The following is a 16,745-nucleotide window of genomic DNA, read 5'->3' on the forward strand; positions in this document are numbered from 1 at the left end:
TAAAAATGTAAAAGGAACATATGTATTGTGAATTAAATCCCAAATATTCCTACATGTTATGTCACAAGTCCAAAGATGTAGAATGTTCTGAATAAATTCCAGTAATCTTGAATGTCCTAATATAAAATATTGATATAACCCATAATGAATTAGGCCATAATAATCCCAAAGTATTTTTGTCCCAAAAAGTTAATGAGTACTTTGTAATTCAGATGAATAATTAAATAAACAATTTCTCTTATTTATATCTGACAATGCTCAAAAAATATGGTGGCCCATCACCTGAGGTCCTCTAGATTTAGATCGGGTCTATCCTGTATTCTGGCTTGTTGAATTTTTTAAAATTTGCCTGCAGAAACTTTGTTTGTGCTGATGAAGTGTGTAATTGTATTTTCAAGATGTTGACATACCAGCCATAACACTGCACAGTCTAAATCAAATCATCGCTATCTTATGTGAAATTGATACCTGATTATAAGTGACATCCTGTATTTATTTATAACTTATTTTCAGTTGGCCAGTGAGAATGTAGTATTCCATTTAGGGCGTTATTTTTGCATATTAAGCAGGTGCGATCAGGTACATGTCGAGCAGTACCGTTGGAAAATGATTTTGACATTCCTTAAGTCAAACTTTTGATAGGGATACTGAGCTAAACATTGGTACCAAATTTATTATGTTACATGAAATGTGGCTTGAAATAACAACGTTTATTCTTAAATGGGTCGCACGAGAAAGGAGAGTAGTGTCCTTCCATCTAGTTATTATATAGTAGATGTATGACAGGTCAATACGAGCCCCTGTGGTTCTTCCTGGGGTTTTCCAGGGTTTTTCCTCCACCAGTTATACTGGCCGCCATGTATAACCTATCTTGTGCTGAAAAATGGCGTTAAACCCTACAACAACCAACCAGCATGTACAGATATTATTGATGGAATTATGTAGGCAGTTGGGCATACAAGTGGATGGTTAGGTAGGCTATCTGGTAGATAGATACTGCAGTTAGGTAACTATAGACTCTATATCCAGACCAGCAACACATGAAGAGTTAGATGCTTGAGGGAAGACCTAAAAAAACTGCTACAGCTATACATGATAAGTAGTCAGCACACATGTACAGTATTAAGCAGTTACATAGCTCAATTCCATAGCCCATATATAGTTCCTCAGTTATGCAAGGCATTTATAATGATACCCTTTGAGTGCCAATGCCCTGGCCTGGGCATCTCCTTGATCTTCTGAGAAAGTCATAGAAATATGAGGGAATTTCAAAGTTTATGAATCACCAACTTTAAGTTGAGAGTTGGTTTGTTTCTAAAGGTATTTCTATAGCATTTTCAAAAAATTATTCATTATTTAGTGCCGAAAATGGCATCTAAATACTTTTCCAAGGATATGGCGAGGCAGCTGACAGAGACCCACATGGTTGGGTATTGAACATGCAATTTTTGGATTAGAAATCATTGCTTTTCTAGCAGAACTGCTGTGACACTTTTATCCTAAGAAAGTTAGAGATACAAAATGTTTAATAAATTTTGACCTAAATATAATTTGTTGTTGTTGTGACAAGCCATAGTGCCTTTTCCTTTGAGTTAATTACCAATTTTAATTTCTACGATCAATTATGACCTCAGTTACTAAAAATATATTTTGTCCGTAAGAAAATGACTTTGGTACCCTGATATAAAATGCTTTCAGATTTATAAAAACAGTGTTGACCCTTGATCCAGTATTGCCATTATTGCATAAATTACAAAAATGTAAAGTAAGGCCTTCTCAAAAATTGCTCAACAGAATTTGAGGAATTTGAAGTGTTTTCAAGATTGTACAAATGATGCAGACCAGTTAGCAGAAATGACTACCAATACTGAAATATAAAAAAAACTTTAAATTACTTTTCAAAAAATGGCATGAAGGGGATCAGAATTTTTTATTCGCTGCTGGTCCACCATAAGATATGGCTACCATTAGTAAAAGCAAAGGAAAAGAAAGCGTTAAGCAAATTCAAAAACAACTGAACAGAATGTGACCAAATTTGACATCCTAATGTGAAGAGCTTGTATGTTTACATGTTTTGTGCTGAACTGCCATTCAGTATGGCTGCTATTACTAAAAATAGCTCTAAACGGCTTCTTATAAGTTGCTAAATAGAATTTGACAAAGTTGGATAGAAAGTATCCTTTAAGTTTGTACAGATGATGTAGATCCTCTCTCAGATAGCCACCATTAGCAGAAATAGAACAGCCTCTTCTCAAACAGTTCAACAGAGTTTGACCAAATTTGATAGAAAGTAATGGCTTTCAGTTTATACCAACAATGCAGATCCAATACCAGATTTGCCTTTTCTTTTTAAATATTAACAAAACCTTAAAATGCTTTCTTAAAAACTGCTTGAAAGATTTTAGCAAATTTGACAGTACTGTACTGTTAAGTGCCTTCCCTTGAATGCATTTCTGATTTATGCAAATAATGTCAATTCACCATTAAGTTTGTCAGCATTACTTAAAAAGGAAACATGCTGAACAACTGTATCAATCCTTGCCCCACCCCCTTAGCCCCATCCCCACACTCTGCATAATTAAAATTTGCCTGAAAGCATCCTATATTCAAGGCCTTTCTTTATTTCCATGGATGAGATGGAATCACTTTGCATGAACTGTATAACTTGTACATGCAGAATTCATTTTTGTATGGGACACATATATATCCAATATTAGAAAAGCCTTTGTATGTAACACATATATATCCAATATTAGAAAAGCCTTTGTATGGGACACATATATATCCAGTATTAGAAAAGCCTTTGTATGGGGCACAAATATATCCAATATTAGAAAAGCCTTTGCATGGAACACAAATATATCCAATATTAGAAAAGCCTTTGTATGGGGCACCTCCATTTCCACTAAAAGTAAAGCATTGGTATGCAACACATATTTCCACTAAAAGTAAAGCATTTGTATGGGACACATATTTCCACTGTAAGTAAAGCATTGGTATGGGACACCTCTATGTCCAATATTAATAAAGCATTTGTATGGGGTGCCTCCTTTTTCAATACAAGTAAAGCATTTGAATGGGACACCTCTATGTCGAATATAAGTAAAGCATTTGCATGGGATACCTCCATGTCCAATATAAGTAAAGCATTTGTATGGGATGCCTCCATGTCCAATGTAAGTAAAGCATTTGTATGGGACACCTTAATGTCCAATATCAGTGAAGTATTTGTATTGGACACCTCCATATCCAGTATAAGTGAAGCATTTGTATTGGACACCTCCATGTCCAGTACAAGTGAAGCATTTGTTCTGTTCCAAAAGCAATTAAGAGATACTCTGGTCATCCAATTTTCTTGGTGGCTGATGAAATTTTCAGATCATTCCTTGCTTAAATTTGCACTGTTTTTGATCAGAAAATGGGCTGATCGGGAGCCCACCAGTCTTCTGAACTTGGGAAGTGATTTTTATGGGACAAAAGACGCTGATGTGCTGTCAAATTTCGGTGAACTTAATGAAGATAAAAAGACTTGAGAAACCTTGAAAGAATTGTTTTATAATGGATAGTGTGACCAGCTTTCAAATAAATTTCTGAAGAAAACATCCTATTAACCCATATTTTGGCATCTGTCCTTCTATTGAACTATTTAGGCAGGGGTAAGCAAGTACTGGTCCACATGGCCATCTTGTTTAACATTTGTCTTTTAGCAAGAAAACATTTTACAAATTAAAGAAACAAACAATTGAGGTAATGATATCAACAACTGACAGGGTACATGAAGAGATAAACAGAGTACTGAATTTTAGCATTGAGTCATTTAATTTTTCCATTGAAGATAATACTAGAAGATATCATTAAAATTGCATGTTTTCTGTATTTCCTATCAAATATATGGTCGGAAGACACGCGAAGATAGACATCATTGCATATTTTGTTTAGAGTTCCTATGTTTGTCATATTTTTTGCCAAAAATTCTAGTTTCTGTAATTTTGAATCAGAATTGGAATGACACCTTTTAATAATTTCCTATCAGTGAGAAAGAATTGGTTATGTCAAAACTGAAAGGGATTGATGTAATGATTACATTTGGCTCCGTTTCTGATATGTCTTTGTTTTCCCATGGTTTCATTCAAGAAATATGTGATGTAAATTATTTACAGTGTTGCTGCAAATAATACTGTTACAAGTGCATATTTAGGTCTTGGAATGTGAATTTGGTTTCGTCTAAACTACATTTAACATCGATTACAACAAGTTCTGGCAACTTTTACAGCGTACACTCAACAACACATTGCTCAGAGTGTGATGGTTTCTGAGCTGAAGGATTTCGAAAATGAGCAAGTTTTGATGGCCAGCTACCAACCTGTGCACATGTTGGAACCAAGGATCAAACCATATGCCTGGCATATGCAACTTCTTCGAAGGTGCAGACTGGATAAGTGATTTTTAAAGTCGCACCCTATGATGTCAACAGGCAGATAAAACTAGGTTATGGGACAGATCCAGCACATGGGCTGTAGGTTGCACATGCCTACCCTTTACCATGGAGTATGTCAAGTCTACTGAATAATTCCCAATGAAGTTATATGAATTTTGAGCAGAAAAAGAACTATACCTTTATAGGCTAAAGTAGACCTAAATTCAGTAAGCTTAGATCGAATCAGAATTTCTGTCCAGTCAGAATTTTGTACAAATAATTACATCTGTACACACAAACATAACAGTACTAGCATGACATTTATTCGGGGAGTCCAGGGGCTACCAGAAGATGCATTTGGAATATTATATGTTGAATTCAAGTTGCCCATTAGGCTACTGTACAATATTACAAATTTTTCAGCATTTAACAAAAATGAAAAGTCGAATGAAAGAAACTGTTTATAATTTAGCAGTGACTGATAAAAAGGAAACAAGTAATTTTTTTAAAAACCATTCGTTTAGAAGGGCATTATTTTAGATTAAAAAGGAAACAAGTAAATTTTAAAATCCAGTTGTTTAGAAGGGCATTATTTTAGATTATCTGAAGTGTGTTTTGTCCCGGGTAGAGTCTAAGGTCAGATGTACTTAAATTTTAGTTAATAATATTTGAATTTATATTGGCCTTTGTTGATGAATGTAGAAGAGATAGTTATAACATGATGATACATAATAACAGTGTACAGCCATTAAATGAAGATACATAACAAACAGTTATAACATGAAGATACACCTTAGCAGTGTATAAACAGTTATAACTTGAAGATACACCTTAGCAGTGTATAAACAGTTATAACATGAAGATACACCTTAGCAGGGTATAAACAGTTATATCATGAAGATACACCTTAGCAGTGTATAAACATATATAACATGAAGATACATAATAACAAAATATAAACAGTTATAACACGAACAGGTATAACATGAAGATACATAATGTAGAAAGCTTTAAATGGACCATTTTTTGCATGTGTTACTCCAGCATTATCTTTTTGTTTCATGCTCATCTTTTTATTTTCATCAAGTTTCAGAGTCAATCACTATTTTAATAAAATTTACCAGTTCACCAGAGTTTGTGTTCAAGTGTGTGTGTGTGTGATTTAGATTTTTAACATAGCTCCAAAAATGTTTCCGTCATATAGCTATGATGTCTGCAGTGTGGCAGTTTATAGTGATGTCTAGCACAGCGGCATCATGCTGCAGACATGTAGCATCATGTCCCACCCAGTCGCATTATTCTGACACCAGTTCAACCACTCCTAGAACTAACCTCTTAATGCTGAACACCAAGTGAGGCAGCGGGATTCTAACCAGCGACCTCCTGCATCTGAGGCTGTAGTGTTCAAGTATTTTACTTTAACAATAATAATAATAATAATATTATTTGAGCATGATCAAATTATTACAAAAGCTAATCTCTGAAACATAATATAAAAAAGGTATAATGGATTGATATATAGAAGAGCAACTAAGTATGGATTCAACACAAAGAGCATTGCGTACATCATCATACATCATCGAATGAGAAAACACACACACACACACTTGAACACCCAGACGTTATCTGGATTGCTTCCATTCAAACATCTACATGTATAACAAAAGGAAGGGATTGATGATGCTTCTTCAACATCTTTAGGTAGACAATTCCAGATGCTTGGATCAAAGAGAGTCAGACTTTGTTGATACGATTCCGTTATTGGATGACAGAGCATAAAATCGATAAAGTAGAAACTGTATTAATATTATTTGTCCTTTTACCGAAAATATCATTTATATAGTTGGGCACAGAACCATTAGAAACTTCATACATAAATTTAGTCTTTCTTAAACATATTCTTTTATAGACAGTCACGATCTTCAAATCCTTCATAGATTTGTGGACATAATCAACTCTGTTGTCATGGATAATTCTGATGGCTCATTTTTTAAGTCTTTTCACTTTTAGTAAATTTGTTTTAGAAGCATTACCCCATATGATTTTGCAGTAGTCTAGATGAGGTTGAATATAACATTATCCTTTGGTTTGAGGTTAGAAATTCTGTAATTTTTATAGTAACCATTTTATTCTTGGCAATCCTTTTGGTAACATTAATGCTATGATTTGACCATAACATTATCAGCATGTAAATGTACTTCTAAAAGTTTATCTTGCATAACATGTTTCAGTTCCACATCATTAAAATGGATATGGAGAATATTATCTTTAATTCTGTTATATCTCTGTTGAATGGATATTGGCATCACTTTCAAGTAAATTAAAGGCTGGCTGGACACAACGGAAGTGTTTTTAATTAAATTTAATTTTATGACAGGCCTGAGCATCTTCTTACAGGGCATGTGCTGAATGATGTATTTTTAAATGTACACCCTATGATGTAAAATAAGCCAATAAAATCAGATTGCAGGCTGGATCCAAGGCTTATCTAGCCTGTGGGATGTAGTTTGCCCACCCCTACTACATCATCATCACCATCATCCTCATCAAACCCATAACACAAGAGGTTGTTGGGGCACTTTTCAACCAGTTTTCTACATCTTTCCTTGTTCTCTACTGCCCTTTGGGAATCTCCAAATCCCACGCCTGTCCACTCTTTAAACACAGATCTCAGAAATGCTTAATTACGCATATTTGGATGCCAATGTTTGATTTGGGATGCAGAAAATCTCTGTGGCAGGAGACCTCCGTACGCATGTAATAGGTGTGTGGCAAAATTCAAAGACTTGCCAGTCCTGCTTCAGCCACCTGCTTTGTGGGAAAATGTGTTGATCAATTAGCTGTGCTGATATTTACAATGACAGAATTCAGTGACTGAAAGACCCCTTGATGTACATACATGTTCTCATTATAAGAGTACATCAAAAAGAATATGATGCAATAGCTGGGCGGCAAGTTCAAAGGCTTTGACTGGCGGCCGGATGCGAAAATGTACTGATATTTACAGTGATTGAAATCAGGGGCAGAAAGACCCAGAGATGTACATGTCATTTATAAAAGTACATCAAATAAACAACTTTAGCTTTCGTTATTGTGTTCATTTCCGAATGTATCGGAATAAGTAGTGCACGAGAATCAAGACATGTTGAGACTTAGACAAAATGCCATTCGTAAATTTGGACAAGTATTTTGGGGTTAAACGGCAAACTTACAAAGATTGTAATGAGTTTTAAGAAGAGTGCTAAAACTGCTAGAATTGTTAGTTCGGATAGGACAGTAGCTAAGTGTAAGAAAGTGTGTGATGCCTAGCTTAGTGTTTGGAACAAGTCCTTACTTAGTCTGACAAATATTCAGTATCACTCTGATCGACGAACAAGAGCTATTTAGGAGGTACAATGACTGACCATACTTTTATTTTTAAATGCCCCTCGCCTTAGCCCAGTTAGTTCTAGTGTTGTAGCGAAATGTATTCACCAAGACATCAGTAGCTAGGCCTAGTTTTGATATCAATTACGTTGACAAACAAACTCTTGCCCGTTCACAAGCATGTTTTGATAGCTGCTTAACCATTAACCCTTTTCCGAGTAAGGTAGCAACTATTTATTTCCTGTGTGATATCCTTTGATGATAAAAACATAAGTGTTTTAAGATCAGAATCGGTGATCTGGATATACATTAACTGCCTCTTGTACATATTTCATCATAAAATTAGTTTGAAGCTGTAAGTGAACCAGTAGGCCTAACGGGAAATAATGGCGGACTTTGCTAAGTCTGGGATGTACCAGTTTATTAGATTATCTGTTTTCGTAAATCATCTGGCAGATATTTTCAGAAACATATACAGATCATTGAAAGCAAAGCCAAGGTATTATTTTATTAAAGATTTAACTTTAAAATGCAACTTATGTAGGTCAGAAATGTATGGGACAATGCTATGTTGTGGAATTCACGAGATGCGCTTTACGGTCTAAGATGTTTTCCGACCTGGCATGTATTTGCAAAAATATGGGAACAAAAACCCAGCAAATCAGATACTTTTTAACCATTGCTTAAAATTACTACAAGGACGCAGACAAATATATAAACCATAAATTTGCAATCCTGTCAATGGACTGTTGTAATGAAGCTATATTAAAGTGAGTGATTAAATTATGAAAACCTTTCCATCTAAAAATAGATGAACTCATGTCTGAGTTGATTCTGTAGGAAAGAAGGGACTGCAACTTTTGATGGTGGGACTCCTATTTTTACCAGAATGGGAGTCCTGGACTCCTAGTTTTAAAATCCTAGCAAGATCTCTGTTAAATTTTGTCTTCCCACCTCTTTTTCTGTCTGCATCTTCTGCACAACCTGCACTGTGCCTTGCAAGATTGTCTCTGCCAGTCCAGATGATCTTTAGGCATGAAATATTAAAAACGTAAATTGAAGTGGTCATCTTGACCCCTACTACAAGCACTGTTAAAACACTTAGTTGGTATGAAAAGTGAAAAAATCCCATGTCATGCAGTTTTGTGGTTGTCCTCATTAATTCCTCCAGTGTTTAGAGTGCCACCAAAACACACATTGGTAGGCGCCATTTAATTGTCAGTTAGTTTGGAGAATTGCAAATGAGATTAGATGTCCGTAGTTGTTGTTGTTGTTATAGGGTTTAACGCCATTTTTCAGCACACGATAGGCTATGTATGGCGGCCAGTATTAATGGTGGAGGAAGAACCTGGGAGAATCCCAGGAAGAACCACCGACCCACGAGAAGCTACTGGCAAGCTTTCTCACATAACCACATTGGCCGAATCCTAGACTTGAACCCACTCTTAGATGTCTGTAATTTTAGTCAATACCTCTTTGTCAAACAAAAATTTTAAACCAAAAGTCCAAAGAGAGTACATAAAGTTATTTAATTCAGAGACATTTAGTACTGATGATAAGTCGTCATTTATGAAATGTAAATTTTTTATAACATGACACACCTGTTTCAGGCATGATATGTCATTGCATCACACTGTTGCAACATGTTTGTCATGACACTCTACATTTCCCATGAGTCATTATGAAATGAAGTGGATTTAGAACGCTTCACGAGAGAAGATAGCATTACTGTATGTATGCTCATTACATGCATTTATGCTTTGTTAACAGTTTATTTCCCTTTATTTAGCTGATGCCAAATGCCGCCCTGGAGATTTCACATGTGCTGATGGAAGTGCCTGTCTCCACATCGAGTTGACCTGTAATGGGAAAATGGACTGTAACGATAGCTCGGATGAAGACCAGGCATACTGTAGTAAGCTTTATTACTTCTATGTTATATTTGTGTCTCACCTGCATAAACATGGTAATACATAGGTCCATTTATGTCTATGAATTGTGTTAAGAATGTAAAGTCAGATATTGGTGGGGTGGGAGGGGGATTCATGATGACATTAGTACAGGTGAGATGCTAGGTTCCATGGGGCAGTTATTTTGGCTTAGAAGGATTTCAATTTCTTTATGTCTGTATCATTTTTTTTTTTTAAATGTCTTTATACTAATAGATTGTGCTTGACAGTTTGAAGTTTTCTTAGGGTTTAATTTTTAAAGAAAAAGAATTTGCCAGGTGTTCCTCACTGGTTATCCTGTCCATTAAAAAAGCACCTTGTACAGTGGAACCTGTCTTGAGAGACCACCCCTTCTGCCAAAACATAATGGTCTCTCATGACAGGTGGTCTCTCATAACAGGTTATAACACTATATAATCTCTAAATCTGTACATGGAGAACCTGGTCTCTCAAGACAGGCGGTCTCTCATAGCAGTGGTCTCTCAAGACAGGTTTTACTGTACACCTCTCCCTCGATAACTCGCACACATCAGGGTCCAAAAACATAGGCCACACTATAAGCGAGGGTGCAAGTTACCAAGGGACTTCACAAAAATCTGCTAGTCATTCAGAAAACTGCTGGGTGGGGTGGGGGCTGGGCTGTTTAATGACTGAATCCTTGTTTCATAATCATGTTGAGAAACATTGTCAATGAAGTGCTTTTTCAGATAAGTTGTTCGTTATTCTGTATAAATTAAATTTATTAGCAAAATGTCCAGCATCTAAAAGATCGATAACATGATCCCAACTGGTTTCAAGAACCAACACAGTTTGCAAAAAACATTTGTGTGTTATGTCACAACTTTTTGTTTTGTTGATTAGTCTGGTTCCCAGAGTTATGTTTAAAGTATTTTGCGAAACAAGAAGTCTACAAAGCAGGGAACCAGACTAACTGTTGATACACTAACAAACAAGATTCCTTTTTTATAAAAAAAGAACAAACATGCAATGTTTATTTTTTGAGACAATCGTATATGTTGAAACTCAACTTTTGTATTTTTCAGTTAGTAAAATATTGATGTCATGATTCATTTGCAAGTAATGGTGAAATGTCTTATCATCCTTGAGATATCTCTACATCTCTACATGCAAATTCAGGATTTCTCAGAAACATATTTTCCCCACAATGGTCTGTATCTGTGAAACAAAGCTCTTTATTTTATGAAGTACTCATTTCACTTGGTTTCCTTGCTGTCTTTATTCACAGTTATAATTGAACAGGTTAATTTAAGGTAGTTCAATAACATTTATAACAGTGTTCGATTAATCAGCTGAAATATGTTACCTGACATATGACCAGTGCCGCTGCTTTTTAAACTTGTATAATTTGTATGCCTTTTAACATGTTTTTTTATTCCACCTCCTTTATTTGATTAAATAGGCGTAATTATTAGCATGATAATAGTAAAGTAGGCCCGCTTTTTATTTAATGCAGCAATACAACAAATGCTTCCATTAGTCCAATATCAAAACATGGTCAGCACTTAATTAGGTTCTCAGAGAAACGCTTGCAGACATAGCTGTTACGGTAGATTGACACATTTTACGTTTAATTACAAGAGGACACATTGCATTTATGATGATTACACTTAAAAGGAACTAAAATATAGAACTAGAACACAAATTTCAGTTGATAAGAAAATTATTTAATTGGTATTTATTTATTAAAGCACTGCCTCCAGTAGGCATAAATGGCATTTTCATTGATCAAAAATTCCTTGAATATCGTTAATTATGGTGTACTAACAATGTAACAAATTATATGACTTCTTATTAAAAGTTAATATTTTATAATGCTGATTAAAATTTCCAGGTCATGTGATATTTCAGAGTTTCTGTTTCCAATTTTGGATGTGATTTTCTTCAAGTTCAACAAATTGGGATCAATTTTTGGGTATTTTCTTGTTTGAATAAATGAGAACCATGCCTGACACTGTGCTTTAAGTGGGCTCGCAAGTTACCAGTGCGAGAGTTATCGAGGGAGTGGTGTATATCTTATGCATTGTTAAAAGAAGCTATAATCTCTTTATTTTGGTGCATAATTGAAGTATGTAATTTGGGTGATAGAGTGTACATCATGGCCTTCATTTAGATGTGCATGTTTAAAAAAAACTGCTAGCTCTCCTTGGTCATTTTCTCTTCCTGGATTTCAAAGTTAAACTCCAAAAAATATGAGCTGGTATTTTCTTTTATATACAATTTTTCTGTTATATTTTGTCATTCATTCATTGCACTTTCCGAAGCTGGTATTGCCAACACTGTCAATATTCATTTCCCCTGTTTTAGTATCTGCTAAAGTTAGACTTGTTCAAGCAGATCTTTCAAGCACATGGTTGGATCATCTGTACACTTAAATTGTGTTTAGTATCCACAAATACATTATGTAAAGAAATTTCAGTCACTGTTCATGACAGCAGTATAGGGGTATGCATACCAACATTCCCTCCATTTTGCATAATGCACATGCAATAACTTTGCCATACACCTTTCGTTCTATCAGAAGCATGTAATATCTTTTTGGAGTGCTGCCAATAATAGTAACAAACAGAAGTAAGTAGCAGAGTATGGTTCCACTTCCTTTTTCAGCGAGGCAACTCAAATTTATGTAAATGATTAGACCATGTAGTAATCTCCGTTGTATATTATTTCACTGTTTAGAAGATAGTGAAATATACAGAAGTTATTTTTCCCTAGCTGCAGTGAAGACATCGTTGTTGTCCACTTTATGATATTGTATGAAGGTTTTGTGTTCAGGTTTTCAAAAGGCATACACATATAGAAGGACAAACATGCTTTGTTCCAAGCTGAAGGAAAGAATGAGTCCACTGTGATTTCATGATATCTCAGGGGTGCAAGGTTCATTGTAGTCAGTGGCCTTTCACCAATGACCCTTTTTTAGCACAAGAAAGTTCCTTCCATGATGCCCATAAGAGCGCAATAAAAAATCCGAAGATAGAACAGTGCTACAGGTGATTTCAGACTGAATCCTATGCATTTGAAGTTACTGAATAGTGTGCTCTCATTGCATTAAAAGCATAAGATGACCATTTTCATTGACAGTAATGTCTTGTTAATTTTTTAAATTATAGTTTTCTTTGCACAGCATCATGAATGATATCCAAGTCTGTTTCTCATTGAATTTTCATCTCATCGTCTCATAATGTAGCTAGAATTGACGAATTAGTTTTGTGCGTGTATGATTTCAACATAATTCATACTGATGTATGGCACAAAGCATTCATCTGAGACCTGCTTAAACATGTAATCTGCCAGGATTTGTCTTGAGAGTTGGAAGAGTCCATTTTTGATTCTGTAAAGAAATCAGAGGAAGGCAACTACATATGGCTGAATAGGAAAGCTGATTGCTCCTTATTAAACATAGACTCTTCTGCAGCTCATGAGGGCGTCAAACGATTTTCATGTAAACAGACCGTGCTGTTTTAGAAAGTATTGAATGAGCTGTGCTACACCCTGCATCGATTTGAATGGTGTTGAAATACTTTAGGTGTGAAATGAATCAGTTCTAGTTATATATAATGATGCTGTTCACTGAGCTACCAATGCGGATATCAGTTGTGATGCTGTGTGGACCAAAGTATTAGGGATGAGACGATACACCTGTGCCATGTATCATGTTACTCAGCACATGATACAAAACATACTGATACACTTGATGTTCTTTCCTACTTTGAAAAGTAGGTGGTTCCCCTTAATACATGTTGACACACTGGTTGTATGCAGATTACAGATAGAGATATAGTTATCATATATTTATATGAAATTCTAATCATTGACAAGAAAACAAAAATACTTTCAAACAGACTACTTGTTGGTTGCCCGTGAGTTTTTATTCAGCACTTTAGGTTATTTAATGGCGGCTCCATTTAACTCACTTTACCTACCAGGCTCTTTGTTTTGCACTGCATGGATGCTTTGAAAACATCTCATTACAAATTTCATGTCTAACTTAAACTTGGAGGACTTTACTATGTTATTTTGAAAACAGAAGAAATAAAGCAATTTTAACGTGTGAAGTAAAGCTCGTCTGTAACAAATCGGGGCATGGGAACGAGGATGAATACCAACAAAATCTACTTCATGCATATGCAAAAGACTGCTGTGGCCACAGGTACTTGTATTTATTAATGAAGAAGGAAAACAATTGGGAATAGCCAGTCTATTCTATCAATTTTTTAATTTTTTTTTTAACACAAGGTGATAAATTTAAGCTGTTTGAAATCTGCCCCCTTGCTGATTCTGTGTTAATTTTATTTATTCCATCAGCACCTTCATTCACTGGTTAAATATCTCTTCATAAAAATCGAAATTCCAAATTTGTTCCCCATTTACAGTTTAAGTAGAGATGCTGCCAGGATTTTATCTTAAGGGGTATTTCACCCTTTGTCACCGTAAGAAGAGGAGAGAAGGAGGGTGAGGAGGGAATAGTCATGGTTCAATATTTATCTAACACTTCAATACTCCACTTTTTTAGAGCTCTACTGAACTCCAAATCTTTAAAAGATGTCACAGTATTAATCTGTTAATTATTTCTGAACACATCTTGAGTGTGGGAAAGCCTGCCAGTAGCTTCTCGTGGGTCGGTGGTTCTTCCCGGGGTTTTCCAGGGTTCTTCCTCCACCAGTTATACTGGCCACCATGTATAGCCTATCTTGTGCTGAAAAATGGCGTTAAACCCTAGAACAACAACAACAACAACATATCTTGAGAGTCAATGAAGACAGAAGTAAGACATAGTGGCCTAATTTTCAGACTCTGCTAGCATATAGTTTCAACGGTATTCATTTGTGATAGCCTCAAAAAATCTTGGACCCTGCTTCACCTACATTGCCATTTGGATGCATCTCAAAAAGAGTGAATTAACCAAAAGAAGAGTACTAGTCACTGCAACCTAGTTTTGTACGAGTGATGTTTGTGTTTTCAGACATTTTTGTGTTATCCTCTGTATCTTGAATCCTACGACTTCTTACAGTCTAAACTAATGAAACTTTTTATGTTGATGCATAGTTATAAATAGTATGTTGCAGTAATATTTCCTGCTTCCTTATGTTAGCTAAGTTGTTAACTTAGACTCACAAGCATGTGTAATGGGTTTGCATCCTGTCCAGATTAGAATTAGTTGTCATGGCAGTGCTCGTTACTAAATTGTCCATAGAGTCTTTATATTGTCCATTAATCTAAATGGGTTCTTGTTGGCATGTTGTTGTTTTTTTGGTTTACGAGTTAGCACCTTTTTCTTGTGTTGCAGAAAATCGGACTTGTCCTTTGGGCATGTTCACCTGCTCCAGCACCAGGCAGTGCATTGATGGTTACAAACGATGCAATGGTGAAGTGGACTGCCAGGATCTGTCAGATGAAAATAATTGCACATGTAGATCATCTCAGTTCAGGTGTAATAATGGAAGGTGTATTAGTATGCGTGATCACTGCAACAGAATAAATGATTGTGGGGACTTCTCAGATGAGATCAGAGCACATTGTCCAGGTAAGATTTTCTTCTGACAATTATATTCCAAATGACCAAAATAGAATTCAACTAGAGATATATCCTTAGTCATGGTTGAGCCATTTATGTTTATTTTTGCAGCATTTCAGACTCTTTTGTTAGTCTCTTTCCTTGATGATGTTTGCAATCACACTTTCTTGTACCATCTAATTTCTGCTGCTCCAGTTACACACGTTGCAAATACTTCAAGATGTTTACATTTGTCATTGCACAATGTTCTGTATGTTTATCAATAACAGTGTAAATATTAAAATACATTGTTCAGTATATATCTTTATTATATGTTAAATTTACACATGCGACTTTTTTTCTGTTGGTCAATACTACTGTGAGACATTTCACCTTTGTGGATCATGAGTAATGGTATCATTGTGGGGGGGGGGATGACAACAGGTGAGTTCCACATGCACCAAGATAGTTTTGATAATAATTACAGTAATTTACCTGGTAAATGGATGAATGGCTTAATGTCTATCCATTTATACAGGGATCATTTATTGTGCACCAAGAGAGTTTTGATGATAATTACAGTAATTTACCTGGTAAGTGGATGAATAGCTTAACCCTTTACCTCATGCAAGCGTCTTTGGACACCTCTACTCCATTCGCATGGAAGCGCCTTTTGACGCCTCTACTCCATTTGCATGGAAGCGCCTTTTGACACCTGCTGTAAACATCAGCCATTTTGAGTTGGTTTTCATAGCGCCACTTTCGGGGAAAACCCCCCTATTAGATACTAGATTCATTTCTGCAAATGACAATTACGTCAGATCACGTGGTCACTGTTTATGCACTGGTCGATATCTGTTATTTAAAGTAACTGGGTCATAATCTCCACTCTCCAAAATGGCAGTCGTGGATTTCATTCAGTACTTACGAAGTTTTCACGATTAGAATCACAACTATGAAAGATTCAATAACTTCAGTAAAGGCTCTGATATTGATGTAGGCAGCAATTAGTTTTTATCAATTATCAAATTCAGATGACTTAGTGATGAAGACGCAGACGAAAAACATGTAAATTATGAGTATGAGAAATGTCAGCTACAGTTGGCCTTGTGGCCTCACTGACACAACGGTGAACAAGTTCTTTCAAGATTTTAAAGAACATAAAAAATTCTTCCGTGAAAAATAATTACAAAGCTATAGCAATCGGAATTTACTCTTAAATTTTTCCCACATATAATAGATGTGTACCAAAAATGTAAAATGGTTAAAATTGCTGTTAAACGTAACATACACTACATTGCTTAACAGTTCACAGGCAGGCCTATGCGTCTATACGTATCCGGTCGACTAGGTAACAGGTGTTCTATTTATAGCGCGCTGCACTTTGTCACTATGCTCTATGAGGTAAAGGGTTAATGTCTATCCATTTATACAGGGATCATTTATTGTGCACCGAGAGAGTTTTGATGATAATTATAGTAATTTACCTGGTAAGTGGATG

General features: G+C 35.5%; 1 protein-coding gene across 2 annotated transcripts in view; it reads left to right on the top strand.

Moving 5' to 3' along the window:
• Positions 1-16,745, top strand: part of LOC149790231 (prolow-density lipoprotein receptor-related protein 1-like) — a 393,476-nt gene that overhangs the window by 250,752 nt on the left and 125,979 nt on the right. For both annotated transcript variants that reach the window (XM_089972262.1, XM_089972261.1), the window contains exons 43-44: positions 9,573-9,698; positions 15,038-15,274. In XM_089972262.1, coding sequence (XP_089828388.1) covers positions 9,573-9,698; positions 15,038-15,274 — 363 coding nt within the window. The remainder of the gene's footprint in view (positions 1-9,572; positions 9,699-15,037; positions 15,275-16,745) is intronic.

Source organism: Sinohyriopsis cumingii, chromosome 10 (assembly GCF_028554795.1).
Source record: "Sinohyriopsis cumingii isolate HCF-2022 chromosome 10, ASM2855479v2, whole genome shotgun sequence".
NCBI classification, from domain to species: Eukaryota; Metazoa; Mollusca; class Bivalvia; order Unionida; family Unionidae; genus Sinohyriopsis; species Sinohyriopsis cumingii.